Here is a 15,803-nt window from a genome sequence, read left to right as displayed (position 1 = left end):
AGTTCCCCCAGCCTGCCTATGGTCCCCCAGTGGCTAGAAATGGTGATAGGTGTAAACCGAGCCCTGGGTATCCTGCTCTGCCTTTGAGAAAATGAAAGCTCAGATGGACCAATCAGGAATCTTCTCCTTATGAGGTCATAAGGAGCAAGGTTACCTCCCCTTTCTCTGCTTTGCCCACCCAGAGAATTTGGCCCACCCATGAGAGAGAGAGAGAGAGAGAGAGAGAGAGAGAGAGAGAGAGAGAGAGAGAGAGAGAGAGAGAGAGAGAGAGAGAGAGAGAGAGAGAGAGAGAGAGAGAGAGAGAGAGAGAGAGGGGAGGGGCAGAGCCTGACATCTGGCGCGTGATGTCAGGCTTTATCGTGTAGATGTAGTTCTTTTGATCGAGACTAGCTGGGTCAAATGACTAAGTAGTAGAGAGAGAGAGAGAGAGACATCATGGCTTTCAAATGAGCAAAGTGGCAGTTGGTCAAGACCACACCCCCACCCTCTACCTTGCCCCCCCCCCCCTCTCCTCCTCAATAGCTACAGACACAGAAATGGCACATCCTAAGGAAAGCTCATTGTGGGACTGGCTCTAGTGGCTGTAATTCTGCACCAAGGCTGAATTTCGGGAAAAGAGACTTCAGATACAGTATTAGGGGACCACTAAGGTCTATATAAAAGAGACTTCAGATACAGTATTAGGGGACCACTAAGGTCTATATAAAAGAGACTTCAGATACAGTATTAGGGGACCACTAAGGTCTATATAAAAGAGACTTCAGATACAGTATTAGGGGACCACTAAGGCCTATATAAAAGAGACTTCAGATACAGTATTAGGGGACCACTAAGGTCTATATAAAAGAGACTTCAGATACAGTATTAGGGGACCACTAAGGCCTATATAAAAGAGACTTCAGATACAGTATTAGGGGACCACTAAGGTCTATATAAAAGAGACTTCAGATACAGTATTAGGGGACCACTAAGGTCTATATAAAAGAGACTTCAGATACAGTATTAGGGGACCACTAAGGTCTATATAAAAGAGACTTCAGATACAGTATTAGGGGACCACTAAGGCCTATATAAAAGAGACTTCAGATACAGTATTAGGGGACCACTAAGGCCTATGTAAAAGAGACTTCAGATACAGTATTAGGGGACCACTAAGGCCTATATAAAACAGACTTCAGATACAGTATTAGGGGACCACTAAGGCCTATGTAAAAGAGACTTCAGATACAGTATTAGGGGACCACTAAGGCCTATATAAAACAGACTTCAGATACAGTATTAGGGGACCACTAAGGTCTATATAAAAGAGACTTCAGATACAGTATTAGGGGACCACTAAGGCCTATATAAAAGAGACTTCAGATACAGTATTAGGGGACCACTAAGGTCTATATAAAAGAGACTTCAGATACAGTATCAGGGGACCACTAAGGGCTATATAAAAGAGACTTCAGATACAGTATTAGGGGACCACTAAGGTCTATATAAAAGAGACTTCAGATACAGTATTAGGGGACCACTAAGGTCTATATAAAAGAGACTTCAGATACAGTATCAGGGGACCACTAAGGCCTATATGAAAGCATCCAAAGACCATCATGTCATGGGACCTTTTAAAGCGTTAAAAATGCTTTAAACCTTTAGGCTTAAGTTTTGCCCAAAACGAGCCCACTCCATTTTTTTTTTTCAGTTTCGGGGGGGGGGGGGTCCTTCTGCTTCTTCTTCTCCCTCGGGGAAAACACGACTGCGTTGCATTGTGGGATACGGGAATAAAATGTAGGGTACATGGTATGTACACTCAAATTAGCTGTGCATTGTGGGTATTTCATAGAGGACTATATAGTGAATGAAATTAACAGCGGAGAACTCAAACACCACTACAAAATGAGTAGAAAACACACAATATATATGGAACTATTCCCGTGATAGGGAGCGGTTTCAAACACAGTTACTGCTCCTGCTTTGTGGTTTGATTTAAAGCCCGTCTCAGAGCGCTTTACTGGCTCTGCAGCTCGTAAACTGCTCGTAATTTTGCCCTCAGATTTGTTCATTTAGCCGGGTGTGACCGCTCCAACTCCAATTACACAACAAGACACAAACGCACATTTAATCTATTTTAAAATGTACTTTTGTTGTTGCGAGTGTGAGTGAAAATACACCTCCCTTCTTTACTGTCGAACAGAAACACGAAAGACGGAGAGATGATCATGTTTATGATATTTTTCCTTTGGCTTTACGTCCTCCCCCCGTCCAGAGCCGGCCCTAACCATTTAGGAGCCCTTGCTGTTTCTTCATGCGTTTGTCACTTTTTCCGACGTTTTTGTCGTCTTTTTTTAACCTTATCTTTAACTTTTCTTTACTCATTTGTCATTTTTATCAACATTTTGTCTTTCTTTTTTACGTTTTGTCTTTTTTTGCCACTTTTTTGGCATCTTTTCTTAATTTTTATGCCGCTTTTTTCTACCTTTTTGTTCCTTTTTTCTTCATTTGTTGTCTCTCTTCTTTTTTTTTTTACATTTACTTTTTTTGACATTTTGTCATTTTTTTTAACCTTATCTTTAACTTTTCTTTACTCATTTGTTGTTTTTAATCAACATTTTGTCTTTCTTTTTTTACATTTGTCTTTTTTTTGCCACTTTTTTGCCATCTTTTCTTAATTTTTATGCTGCTGTTTTCTACCTTTTTATTCCTTTTTTTCTTCATTTGTTGTCTTTTGTTTTTTTAACATCTTTTCCCCCTTATCTCTCTTTACTCATTTGGACTGCCGGCGCCCCCAGCATTCACCTTTTACTGCCTCTGCCACGGGCCGGCCCTGCCCCCATCCTCTCTCTCTCCCTCCTTGAACGGGAAATTAAACATCATAAAGGTTTCCTGTTCGGGGATCTTCTTTATCTTGAGTTAATTGCCCCCAATCCTCGGCGTCTCTCTTTGGACCCAAACATTAGGACGGTCGGAGGATGCCCCCAAAATTGCCGTTGAGCTGCACGTGAAATACACACAAAGCTGAAAGCTCGTTCACACTGATTGACTGCAACACAATCAGTGACATGAAGGAATGCGGGACAGCAAAGTGTGTGTTTCGCTGAGACCACACGCACGCACACAAACATACGTCTCGTCACGAATCTTTGGTCTGAACCATTAAATTAACCATTAATATGATATAAACATTAAACACAGATAAACTAATATATACATACAGTTTTTTCCCTAGCTTTGTGGATGACACGTATTTGGTGGGTAGTTTAGATGTCCTCAAAAAAATGTCTTATTTCAATAATACACACACACACACACACACATGCGCACACACGCACACACACACAGACATACATGCATGCACACAAACACATACACATGAATTAACAACCTTTTCCCCCCCACAAAAACATAAAAGAGAAACTGAATAAAAAGTCATCTCTGAAAACTAAACGTATGATGTATGAAGTTCTTCGTCAGTAAACAGAAATAAAACAATAAGGAGAAACACGGACAAATGGACGAATAAACTAGTTCTTATTTTGATTAAAAGTCTTAAAAAGTTAAAATCCTTTTGTCCACCACTCAAACTTAATTGTTCTTCAGAAGTTGGTTTAACTGTTTAAAACGGTTGCGATAATACGCAGCATCTTGCACGTCAGTAATGTGTCTCTGATAACAATCTTTGAAAGAAGAATAAAACAGATTATTGACTAAATTAATGGGATATTAAACAAGAAATGGCCCCAAAAACTAGATTTGCAAGACAGTTACTAAACTAGCTGATTTTGGCTTTGCTGGTTTGAAGGCAGTTTCATAAACATAACTTTAAAACTGTATTATTACCTTGGCCTAGGAGGGGTTATGTCGGTCTGTCTGTCGGCCTGATTTTCATGAAACTTGGTGGAATTGTGTAGAACCAACACATTTTGGAGCGTATCTAAACCACCGTGCAGATGCATGAATTATTTCCCACTTTCGGTAACATTGCGAGATATGGCGTTTTGTTTTGCATTCATGTGGTGTCGGAATAAGCAGAAAAAATAGTTCATGACTGGGAAAATTCACACTGCATTAACAGTGTTGGGGGCTTAAAACACCTGACTGAGGTCTGCGCTCTCCAAGCGCCCTTGTAGCATGTATTATATATTTCTATTAACAATATAATTAAGAATAATTAGGGATAGACAGACAGATTATCGGCCTTTATAATTTGCAGATTATCTGTAACGTGTTTTATTAGCCTGATAACCGATAAAAGTGAATGAATTAGAAAGTGTTCTACTTTTGCTTCGGTTTCGCTCACCACTGAGTCTGACTTAATGTCCCGCCCAAAACACTATCTGGCTCTCTCTTACTGGGGATTATGTTGAAAGTTTCTCATTTATTAAATAATTGCTTAAAGAATATAAACAAAGCTTTGTGTTGAAGTTTGTAACAAATCCAAAATCTTTTTATTATTATATTTTCATTTTCACTGTAAATGCAGATAGATAGATAGATAGATAGATAGATAGATAGATAGATAGATAGATAGATAGATAGATACTTTATTTATCCCGAGGGAAATTTTAGGCATCCAGTAGCTTAGACAACCATAACACAAAATTAACAGAAATTTAAAGACTCAACAATTTGTGAAGTGATTACAAAGGTGTCTGTTCCAAACATCGATTTTTGGTTTCATTAACTACTAATAATTGGTATCGGTCTTGAAAAACCAGTATCGGTCGATCCCTAGTAATAATGTTTTACTATTTAAATTATGGAAAAACATATAATCACGATTATTTCGGGCAATATTGAAATCACCATCATTTAACATGATTTGTTGACTTCTGGAAAGATGTTGCAATTATTTAACTTAAAAAATAGTGGAAAAAGTTACATAAATCACCAGAAAAAAAACAACAACATACAACTGTGAAATTTGCCGTAATACTTTTCCTATTTAAACTTTATTTTTTTTATTCAGAACACAAGAGAAAATAATAGTTTACTTGCAAAACGTAATGAGCTAAATTATTGTTTTTCTCGATTATTCTGTTTTTGTGATCATTGGGAGCCGAAATCATAATCACGATTCAATTTCGATTAATTGCACAGCCCTATTTTAAATTTTATATTTCTGTTTGTCTGTGATTTAACTGTCAAATTGAGAGCTGCTAAACTGTGTTTTTGTTGTTGAAAACAACGACAATAAAGATCTATTCTATTCTAATGTCATGGAAAACTGGACTGACGTTAAGATCTGAAGCTGGCAGTTTAAAAAAAAAGACGCCAAGTATGTGAACATGTAAAATGGAGAAGACCAGCAGTGTGACTTTGTTCCAGTGTCCGAGCTGGTTTGTCCGTAGAAAACTCCCAGCTGTTCACCTTTAGGGCGTTATCACATTTACAACATTCCTCCTGAGAGGGGAAAATCAAATTCAGCTCTCGGGAGTATTTATTGGTGCTAAAAGAGCAGCGTTGTCCTGCAGGTTTATGATTTCTGCTGCTGGTCTTCTCTAACGGTTTTATCTCTTTAAGCACACAAACACATGCGGCCTTGGCTTTAGGCGGAGCAGCTGGGGGCGAGCACGCTGGTGGAGCTTTTCCACTCGGGACTTTATGTGGAGACAAAGCCCCCGCTAATGAGTGTGTGGAAAACATCAGGAGGCTGCATCATGTTGTCATATGTCCATGTCATCATCTTTGCATTTGTATCAACCATAGGCCTATTACTCAGAAGAATGTTAAAGATTTGGTTCATCAAAATTCTCCCCAGTGTTATACCAATTTTCAAGGTTCTTTATCTGTTTTCATGACCCATTCGTACATATGGCTACCCTGGAAATCCAGAGTTCTCGTGAGAGCACAATTTGAATTTGCTCCGCGAGTCACTCTGGCATTCAGTAATGATGCTCATTAACTATGCCCTGGTAGCCGAGCTGCACCAATCACATCGGGGTATCTGATATAGGCGGGCCAGAGGCAAACTAAACAGATGACGACAGCGCTGCGACGTCGAAGTTAGTTTAGTATTTTGTATTGGTAAACATTGCAAGATGGCTACGGATGAACATCAGTTGTTTGAAACGGCTTTGACTGCTACAGTGAACGAGTTAGACTTGGCTTTTTATCTAAAAGAGGAACAGAAGACGGCGCTCCAATCGTTCCTTTGCAAGAAGGATGTTTTTGCTGTTTTGCCAGATATGGCAAGAGTTTAATCTACCAGTTAGCTCCTCTGGTAGCTAAGAGTTTAATCTACCAGTTAGCTCCTCTTGTAGCTAAGAGTTTAATCTACCAGTTAGCTCCGCTGGTAGTTAAGAGTTTAATCTACCAGTTAGCTCCTCTGGTAGCTAAGAGTTTAATCTACCAGTTAGCTCCTCTGGTAGCTAAGAGTTTAATCTACCAGTGAGCTCCGCTGGTAGCTAAGAGTTTAATCTACCAGTTAGTTCATCTGGTAGCTAAGAGTTTAATCTACCAGTTAAATCCGCTGGTAGCTGAGAGTTTAATCTACCAGTTAACTCCTCTGGTAGCTGAGAGTTTAATCTACCAGTTAACTCTGCTGGTAGCTAAGAGTTTAATCTACCAGTTAGCTCCTCTGGTAGCTAAGAGTTTAATCTACCAGTTAAATCCGCTGGTAGCTAAGAGTTTAATCTACCAGTTGAATCTGCTGGTAGCTAAGAGTTTAATCTACCAGTTAGCTCCTCTGGTAGCTAAGAGTTTAATCTACCAGTTAAATCCGCTGGTAGCTAAGAGTTTAATCTACCAGTTAACTCCTCTGGTAGCTAAGAGTTTAATCTACCAGTTAACTCCTCTGGTAGCTAAGAGTTTAATCTACCAGTTGAATCCGCTGGTAGCTAAGCGTATGGGGCTCTGGATACGTCACCCTGTATATTGTTGTGATTGGCCGTAGTGTTATCCAATTGCGTGCAGTGAGATTTTCAAATGCATGCTTGGTGCCGCCCCCTCGAGTTGGGCCATATTCAATTGTCATTGCCAGACCCTTAATCTTTCGGATTTGGGTCTGGATTTCCAGGCTAACGTATAGCTACGAAAAGTAAAGAAAACTCCTCTGGAGTGTTTTAACCCAGTCCACACTCTTTTTATTTATTTTTATTTTTTTTATTAACTTGTCGTTTTGGTGTCTAAACTTAACTGTCGTCGCCGCATGATGCTCAATTTTTGTTGGCTAAACTCGACTGTAATGTAATTTCGTTGTACCTTCACAGTGCAATGACAATAAAGGCTATTCTCTATTCTAGGCTGAAAGGGCCGTCATTTGACGGTCCCTGTAGCCGGCTCGCAGTCACCTATTGGCACCTAATCCCATCTACCAACTGCTGCTGATACGACGGAGCTCTGTGGCCACTCGGATTCAAACGTTCTATCGCACTATAGACTGTTCACGTTACAGCGCTTTACTTAGTTTAAAATACTTATATTTTAGGAATATAATGGTGAAGTATCTTTGATAATTTTTTATTTTAATATTATAAATAGAGTGATCCAAAAACAGAGCATTTACTAGCCTGCAGCTTCAACCTTGCACACAATTTACGTACTTGTATATGATTTTAAGAGATGTTAACTTTCAAATCCATAAGCTTTTCTGAGCACACATTGCTGGTCGTCTGTGTGACATCTCTTTTACTCGTTGTCTGTCAGCTGCTCAACATTTTCTCCTTGTCCTTAAATATTAGAAACGCTAATGCAACAAACAGAAAACGACAAGATGTTTAAAAATGTGGCGTTGCTCCGTTATTTCTGAGACCAGAAGTGTCGGCGAGTTTCACTCCGATATTCTGTCCAACAGACCAGCGACTGTTTCCACCGTGTGACATTTGTTTACAATGTTTGGTCTTTGACAAAGTGCAGTGCCAACGCAAGGCAAACCAAAATGAAAAATGCTGCAACTTCACCCCAAATCGCAGTTAACAGTCTACCGAACTATAGGTGTGAAAGCGCCCTTAGATTGCCTTGTAGGAAAATAATGTCCCCATTCTTAATCCTGCCTAAAGCTCCGCCTAAATAAAATTAAAGGTGTTGCTGGTGTATCCAGGCTGAAGACATCTCCCAGATAGATATCTTAAAAACCTAGATACCAGCAGAGTAAAGTGAGAAAATGAACCAACCCTTTGATTATCTTGGATATTGGTGAAAGCCATTATTCTCAGGTCTGAACACGATGCAGCAGGGGGGTTTCTATGGGAGGTCTGAGGACACGAACTGGACAGCCAAGTCAGTCAACTTGTCTCAAAGAAACAACGCTCTTCTTTTCTCTCTCTGTTGGGTCTTTAGTCTCTGTATCTACTCTTAAAGTCAGACCGTCACTCGGCTCTGAAGCGCTGTTGCTGCACACCCAAAAGAAACTCACAATGCCGGCGCTTTTACTCCACTATCTCCCATTTGCCAGTTTTCTTTTTGGATGTGGCCAGTTAGAAAACATTCCAAAGACTTGTCTCAATCTGACGTTGTTTGTAATAGAGGGCGGATAAACCGTGTCCAAGCTCCTCCGAGAGCCAGCGACTGTAAACTGTGCCACATGCAGATGGCCGTAAGTGGTGCCATCCATCCCCAGCTGCTGGCAGGAGTCGGTATTGGTGCCCATTACCTCTTAGCTCTGACTGCTCCAACAAGAAGCAGCAGTGAGCTGTTGAGCAGCTGTGGTTGGCTGCAGAAGCTGCCTCCCTCTGAGCTGGCAGCCAGCGGGCGCAGAAGAGAGGCCTTTGTCTGCAGAGGTAGCTGTTAACGTGGGGGGGGGGGGGGGTTCAGGGCTGCTGGCAGTCCGACACCCACCCTGTTGTTTTTTTTATTCCATTTCCATCACTACTCAACTGCTCTCCAAGTCCAAGTCTTTCTGCCAGGCTGAACCATTCGTACATAAAGCTATGAAAAGTAAAGCACTGTAATCTGTATGTATTCCACATATTTATTACTGTCAGCAGCACGTTGACTGCTGCTGTAAAAGAGCGTGAATATCCTCTAGGGAGGAGATCTTGTGTCCGTTAAAGAAAAGTGAGTTAAAGGAATAATTCCAGTTAACTCCCCCTAAAACCACGAACTGTAGTTTTTACATTTCTTTGTGTACAGATTAAACAAACAAGTGTTAATCAGTAATCTTTAGAGTTGCTGGTAGGGGTCTACTAAGCTTTGGACAGAATCAGGCTAGCTGTATCCTTCTGCTTTCATTCTATATGCTAAGCTATGCTAACCACGTCTTGACTCCAGCTCCCTACTTAACGCACAGACACGACTAAAATCCCTCTTCTCATCTCACTCTTGGAAAGAAATGTAATAGGTTAAACTGTTCCTTTAACAAAACCAGTCTCTTTAAGTTCCTCTTGGACACTTTGTTAGAAAATGAGTTTTGATTTCTTAAATATCCGGTTGTTGATGCTCAAAAGTCTAATGTTTGACTCATTGTAGTTCCAGTTAACATGTCCTTGAGATGTAATGGTTTGTGTACTCAAAGAACAGTTTTCCCATGAAAAGAAACTTGCATTGAAACTCTCTCTCTCTCTCTCTCTCTCTCTCTCTCTCTCTCTCTCTCTCTCTCTCTCTCTCTCTCTCTCTCTCTCTCTCTCTCTCTCTCTCTCTCTCTCTCTCTCTCTCTCTCCACACACACACACACACACACACACACACACACACACACACACACACACACACACACACACACACACACACACACACACACACACACACACACACACACACACACACACACACACACACACACACACACAGACCAGTTCTGTAAACTATCATACATCGCTCCTAGCCATCACAGATAATCACAACAAGACCTGAGACTGCTCGAGCCTCTAATGTGTTTAAAACGGAGAGCTGTGTCCCTCCCAACATGATCCAACTCGGCTGTAAAATCTGTAACATTTGTAGAACATGTGACTGGAGTTTGTGTATGTTTCTGCTTATGGGTTGCTGTCAGAGGAAAGAACCCATTAAAGCTGCTGTTCCCAACGCTACAGGGTTACAAGATACATCTAAAGCCCAGTTCAGACCAAAGATTGGTGACATGACAAAACCGTTTTAGAACATTGCAGGAAGAGTTGCAGCGGTCTGAACCGGCCCGTCTCAGCTCGACTCAAACCAGCTGATTGTGTCGCTATTTCTATGTTACAAACTGTCAGCTGGCGGAAGTGGCAGAGTTTAAGACGGAGGCTCAACGAGCGCCCGCGAACATGGTGTGTGGTGGAGCAAGCTAGAGACTAGTGACTAGTGAAGAGGAGCGTTTGAACAAAGCCGTGAATCGGAGAAATGAAAAATTTTCTCTGATTTATAACTTGCAATGCAGCTGTAGCAAGTTTCTTACTATCACTGACATTATCCACATTTATATTTAAATGCAACAAAAAACCGGGGTTATCACTTCATTGAAATTCGTCTGGAAATATCTCATTCATTTAGGCCGGATATCAGTTACCTTGGGCTTCCTTTGTGTTGGCAGTGGATTTGTGAGGACTGTGGTTAACTGCTCCTCAGATCTCTGCAGGGTAAATCCAGACAGCTAGCTAGACTATCTGTCCAATCTGAGTTTTCTGTTGCACGACTAAAACTACTTTTGAACGTACACATGTTCCACCAAAACAAGTTCCTTCCCGAGACTATTTAGCAGAGGCTCCGTCCGGCGCTTAGCAACACCCAAGACGACTGTGATTGGTTTAAAGAAATGCCAATAAACCAGAGCACGTTTTTCTCCCATCCAGGAATGCTGTGTGGAATAGCCAGACCTGCCTCCGCAGCGCTGTGGAGGAAGGTCTGGCAAAGCGAGACTATGTATTTTATATTTCTCGATATACTAATGAAACAATCAGAAGACGTAAGAGTCGCTGTTGATATTCAATTAAACTAAATTCTATTAATCTCCATTGTTCTGTGGAAGAGTAGAAATCTCAGAGACAGATATCTACAAACTAATGCCAACACAGTATGCATGGACATACCACTAAAAGGAAAACAGGTTTTTGTAATCTGGTGCTCCATCCATTTTAAGTGACAACTTTGGGGTTTATTTGGATAAAACAAACCCTTCTGCTGCAGCTTGTTCCAAGCCAAACCTCTGTTTAGTTTCTTAAAAAATGGCACATCATTTGTTGTACATGCTGCAGCGTTGGTATTTCATCAGACCAGCTCTGTGTGGGGGCTCCTGAGTGCCCAACGCATGAGCTTAACCTCACCTCTCGGGGTCGAAACCGCTCTCGTCACCCCCTCCCCCTCCCCCTCTGCGCCATGTGTTCAAGGCTCCGGTGGTCCTCCGTGGCAGCGCAGAACAGTTCCTCCTCTCCACTGAACATGTCTCTTGTTTCCTCTTAACTGGTTCCAGCAGCAGAGCAGTGTTTGTCGTACAGTTGGTAATGATTTAAACAAGCTCAGGGCCTCTCTCCCCTCTCTTCTGCTTTCTCACACCGGCCTTTTCTTCTCGTTCCAGTTCAACTAATCATCATTACGGAGCGAGTCGGCAATCTTGTGTTCTCGTTTCCTGAACGTTCTTCCTAAAGCAACTTGTGACGTAAAGCTCGAGATGCTTCTCTGGGGTGTTGATTGTCCTTAGGTCACCTGGGATTTAGCTTCGTCAGTCAGTGAGAGGTGCTCCATGTCGGATGGTTTAAAACAGGGCAGAGGCACTTAGCTGTCTCCAGACACGTTATGTTTTATTGACCTTATGCAATCTTAATTTTTTTGGTCATTCCATATCCGCTTCTTTCTCTGCACTTCCTGACCCAAGTGTCTACAACGTCGGCGCACCTCCCCTCATGGAGGCCGGCTGGTTTAAGCAAGCTGATTGGTTTATTGAGACTGTCCTTTCCCAAAAAACGCTCCCAATGGTTTTTCAAGCAGCAATTAGGACCTTCACCCGGGTTCATGTCCCGTTTTTAAATAAAAGGAAACTGTTTTTTTAGGGAACTTTAGGGAACAAACGGAGCTACGTCACATTCTGCGTCACGTAGTAACCTTCAGGAAGTGAAGTAACGTCTGATTTGAACCCAAACTTCCATCTTTTATCAACTTAACTCAGTAGTTTTGGTGCCTAAATCTAACCAAACTGGGACCGTTTCACAACATTTAACAACGTGTTTAAAACTGTGACTGTTACCTTCTCTGGTTTAGATATGAGGACTGAAAACTCTCCTGTGTGTCGTATTAGAGGGGGGGAACAAATCACCGATATGGTTTGGAGGGCTTGTCAGGTTTTTCATACTCCTGTTTGGAGAGGGAAGTTTTATAATAAGTGATGATTTTAGTACTTATAACTGAACGGGCACTCGGAGAGCACAGACCTCCGCCAAGGCCAAATGCCATATTGCGCTATGTTAACAAAATTTAAAAATAATCCGCCCCGTTATTCGGATCTGCTCCAAAATTTGAAGCTTTCTTCCGCGGCCTATGATACACCCTTCCACCAAGTTTCATGAAAATCGGGCCAGTTGTTTTACCGTAAACCTGCTGACAGGCAAAACAACAACCGAAAAAAACCTACCAACCCGGAAAAAAACACACACACATCATTCCTCGTGCATGTTCACATACATGCATCCTGCAGTTTGACCTTTGATATTGTGAATTGCTAAGAATCAATCATCTCGTCAAACTCTGGACAAGAAAGCGAATAAGCGTAATTGCCAAAATGTCAAACTATTTCTTTTCAATTCTCTTTCAATTCAAAGCCTTCAAAGCAGCAGCAGCAGCAGCAGCCCCCTGTTGACCCATCCTTGATCCTTCCTTTAATGTACGTCTGACATTTTGTTTCCTGACTTCTAAACATCAAGTGAAGGCAGAAAGAATATATGAGCTTCTATCGAGCTGAAGACTGGAGGAGAGCATAAGCCCCTACGTGGTAAAACACGCACAGGTAGTCGTCAAGTCCAGCATTTGATGTAGACCACTTAAGGTGGGGGAGCTGCTGGGCACACACACACACACACACACACACACACACACACACACGGGTATAAAAATTGCCCATGTGTTTCTTGTCTTGTTATGGGCCACATGATACACTTCCCGTCTCAACAGGAAAACTTTTCAAACTCTCCTGTAAACCAGCCTCATTAGCCCACTGACCCTGTGTGTGTGTGTGTGTGTGTGTGTGTGTGTGTGTGTGTGTGTGTGTGTGTGTGTGTGTGTGTGTGTGTGTGTGTGTGTGTGTGTGTGTGTGTGTGTGTGTGTGTGTGTGTGTGTGTGTGTCAGTCACAGGACCAACCCCCAAGGAGGATCCAGTAAGCAGCAGATTCCCCCGCAGCGCTCTACAGATGCTGTGGCACAAAATGCCAACGTTGAGGATCTGTTTGACGACTTTTGACTGGACTGTACAGAGAGAGAGAGAGAGTGTGTTTATTGGTTGGTAAATGTTTCATATTTTTATACAGATTATATATAATGGTCATGGATTGCAGTGGAATTGTTAATTTAATTGTTACTGTAACAACGTACAGATGGGTGACAAATGGAGGGGAAAAAAACACAGTGTCTCAATGGGATGTTGCTCCAGCCTCCACAACAGTTTCACTTTCTTTTTGTAGAAAGTGAAACTTTACTGAAGGAAAATCATTCTTCCAAAAATATTCCCTCATTTTGTGTTTTGATGGGTGTTCAACCACTTCAAGAATACCTAAACTCGAGAACAACCTAAGGATCCTAAAGTATCTAAATAACTTTAAAACACACTAGAGGATAGCTAGAACCAACTAAATTAACTTTAAAACACCCTCAACTATTGGTAGCTCCACCTAAATGAAGTTTAAAACACCCTGAACGATAGGTAGAACCACCTAAATGAACTTTAAAACACCCTGAACGATAGGTAGAACCACCTAAATGAACTTTAAAACACACTAAAGGATGACTAGGTCCACCTAAATTAACTTTTAAACATCCTACAGGATAGCTAGAACCACCTAAATGAATTTTAATACACCCTAGAGGATCGCTAAAACCACCTAAATGAACTTTAAAACACCCTAAAGGATAGCAGGATCCACCCAAATGAACTTTAAAACAATTAATGATAGCTAGAACCACCTAGAGATCCATTGACACCATTCAAAATGATCTCTGGAACCATTTAAAGATCCTAAAAGATCACTAGAATGAACCAAATAAACCTTTTTAACATTTTAATGGTTGCTCAAAACTACATAAATGAGCCCTTGTACCTCCTAAGGGACTATTGAACAATCTAATGCAGGGGTCTTCAACGTTTTAGGCCAAGGACCCCTCAGCTGAAAAAGAGACGGAGCAGGGACCCTTTACTAAATATAATGTATAACATTGAGTTGCATATTAAACTGGACCTACAATAACGTGTAGGGTGGCCTAGAGTTTATATGCCTTTTTATGGTGCATACAATACTAAGCAATTAACATAATTGCCGAAATAGTCATATATTCATACATCATGTTTTAATGTTAAAAGGTTGAACAGTGAATCATTGAGCTTAACTATCTGAGGATGGCTACCTTTATCTACAGGCCAGTAAGCCTATCATGAATGTTGTGTAAATTAATAAAAAGATTTAGCTTTGCAAATATGTTGGATTCATGTTAATGTATATTTTCATATAACAATGATTTGGTGGCCCCCCTGCAGCAACTCTGAGGACCCCCTGTTGAAGATCTCTGATCTAATGGATTGCTAGAACCAACCTAAGAGCCTAAAGGAATACTAGGACCATCTAAAGAACCCCTACAAGAACATACAGTATTTTATTGCTATAACCATCTAAATTAATCCTAGAATCTCGTAAAGGATTGCAGCAACCACCTAAAGATCCTAAAGCCCAGTTCAGACTGAAGATTTGCAATGAGACAAAACCTTTGTAGAACAGGTGAATGAAGTTCATGAGCGGTTCTGCTTATGGGTTGCTGTCAGAGGAAAGCAGTTCCCAACTCTACAGGGTAACAAGATAAATCTAAAGCCCAGTTCGGACCTGAGATACGAGATACGAGACAATACCGCTTTAGAGCGTCCCAGGGAAAAGTTTCAGCTGCGACTCATCTGTTCGACTCTCCAGAGGCTGGTTTTACAACGTAAGAGACGTCACCTGTATCAACAGCCGATAGACAAGTCAGCAGGTAAAGTCAGCTGCAAACTAAATGAAATGGCTGCCGAAATAGCAGAATTTTCAACATGACATCATGACTTCCATCATGACTTCCTAAAGCCAAGTGCCGTGTTATCTGTACGCATTTTGAGCGCCCTATACAGCGGCCGGGTTGGGTTTAGGAAAAGAAGAAAGGGACACTTGGTGTGTTTCTCCACACATTTAATCAGGTTTTCTTTTTCTTAAACTTGTCACCTGTCTGTAGTTCTGCAGCATCATGTTGTATTTTAAAAACTGGGAAGGACTTTTACCTTTTTTTTTTTTTTAAATGTGCTTCATGAACTGGTAATTAATTGTGATTACTATGATTTTACAAACTTGTCATTTTAACATTTGTACCAATAAACAGTGTGAACGTGTTATTTTTTTTGTCATGAAATTCAAAGGTTGTTTGTGGGTTTTTTAGAATCATCTCTGAAGGGGAACACCAATAATTGTACATATCAAAATCTATTTACTAGTTAAGGCGAGTTTAGTCTGGATCAGCGGAAGTACATTTCCAGGATAACGCCTGACATGCGGTGCGTGAGGCTTTGTCCCTCACTTTTGGGTCAGAGGGCATCACAATTCCACTGTTTGGCCGCTACGTTCAACTGAAGGGATACCACTATGGCCAGGAGTTACGCAAAGTCTCGCAAATTATAATATGTTAATGGTGCGTTCTTTTTGTCTTGTAATCGTGACTAGTAGCTCGAGCGTGACGTCACATCCGTG

General features: G+C 41.2%; 1 protein-coding gene across 4 annotated transcripts in view; it reads left to right on the top strand.

Annotated features, from left to right (window-relative positions):
• The window catches only part of xrcc4 (X-ray repair complementing defective repair in Chinese hamster cells 4), a 53,340-nt gene extending 37,889 nt beyond the window's left edge, over positions 1-15,451 (top strand). The window contains exons 8-9 of one of the 4 annotated variants that reach the window (XM_039779234.1): positions 13,165-13,326; positions 14,576-15,451. In XM_039779234.1, coding sequence (XP_039635168.1) covers positions 13,165-13,288 — 124 coding nt within the window. In that variant the 3' untranslated portion in view covers positions 13,289-13,326; positions 14,576-15,451. Of the gene's footprint in view, positions 1-13,164 lie in introns of all 4 variants that reach the window. The other 3 variants (XM_039779236.1, XM_039779235.1, XM_039779233.1) reach the window with 3 other exon arrangements.
• The last annotated feature ends 352 nt before the right edge of the window (positions 15,452-15,803 follow it).

The sequence above is a fragment of the Perca fluviatilis genome, chromosome 17 (genome assembly GCF_010015445.1).
Source record: "Perca fluviatilis chromosome 17, GENO_Pfluv_1.0, whole genome shotgun sequence".
Lineage (NCBI taxonomy): Eukaryota > Metazoa > Chordata > Actinopteri > Perciformes > Percidae > Perca > Perca fluviatilis.
The sequence above is the reverse complement of the archived record's forward strand: the minus strand, read 5'-3'. Positions and strand labels throughout refer to the sequence as shown.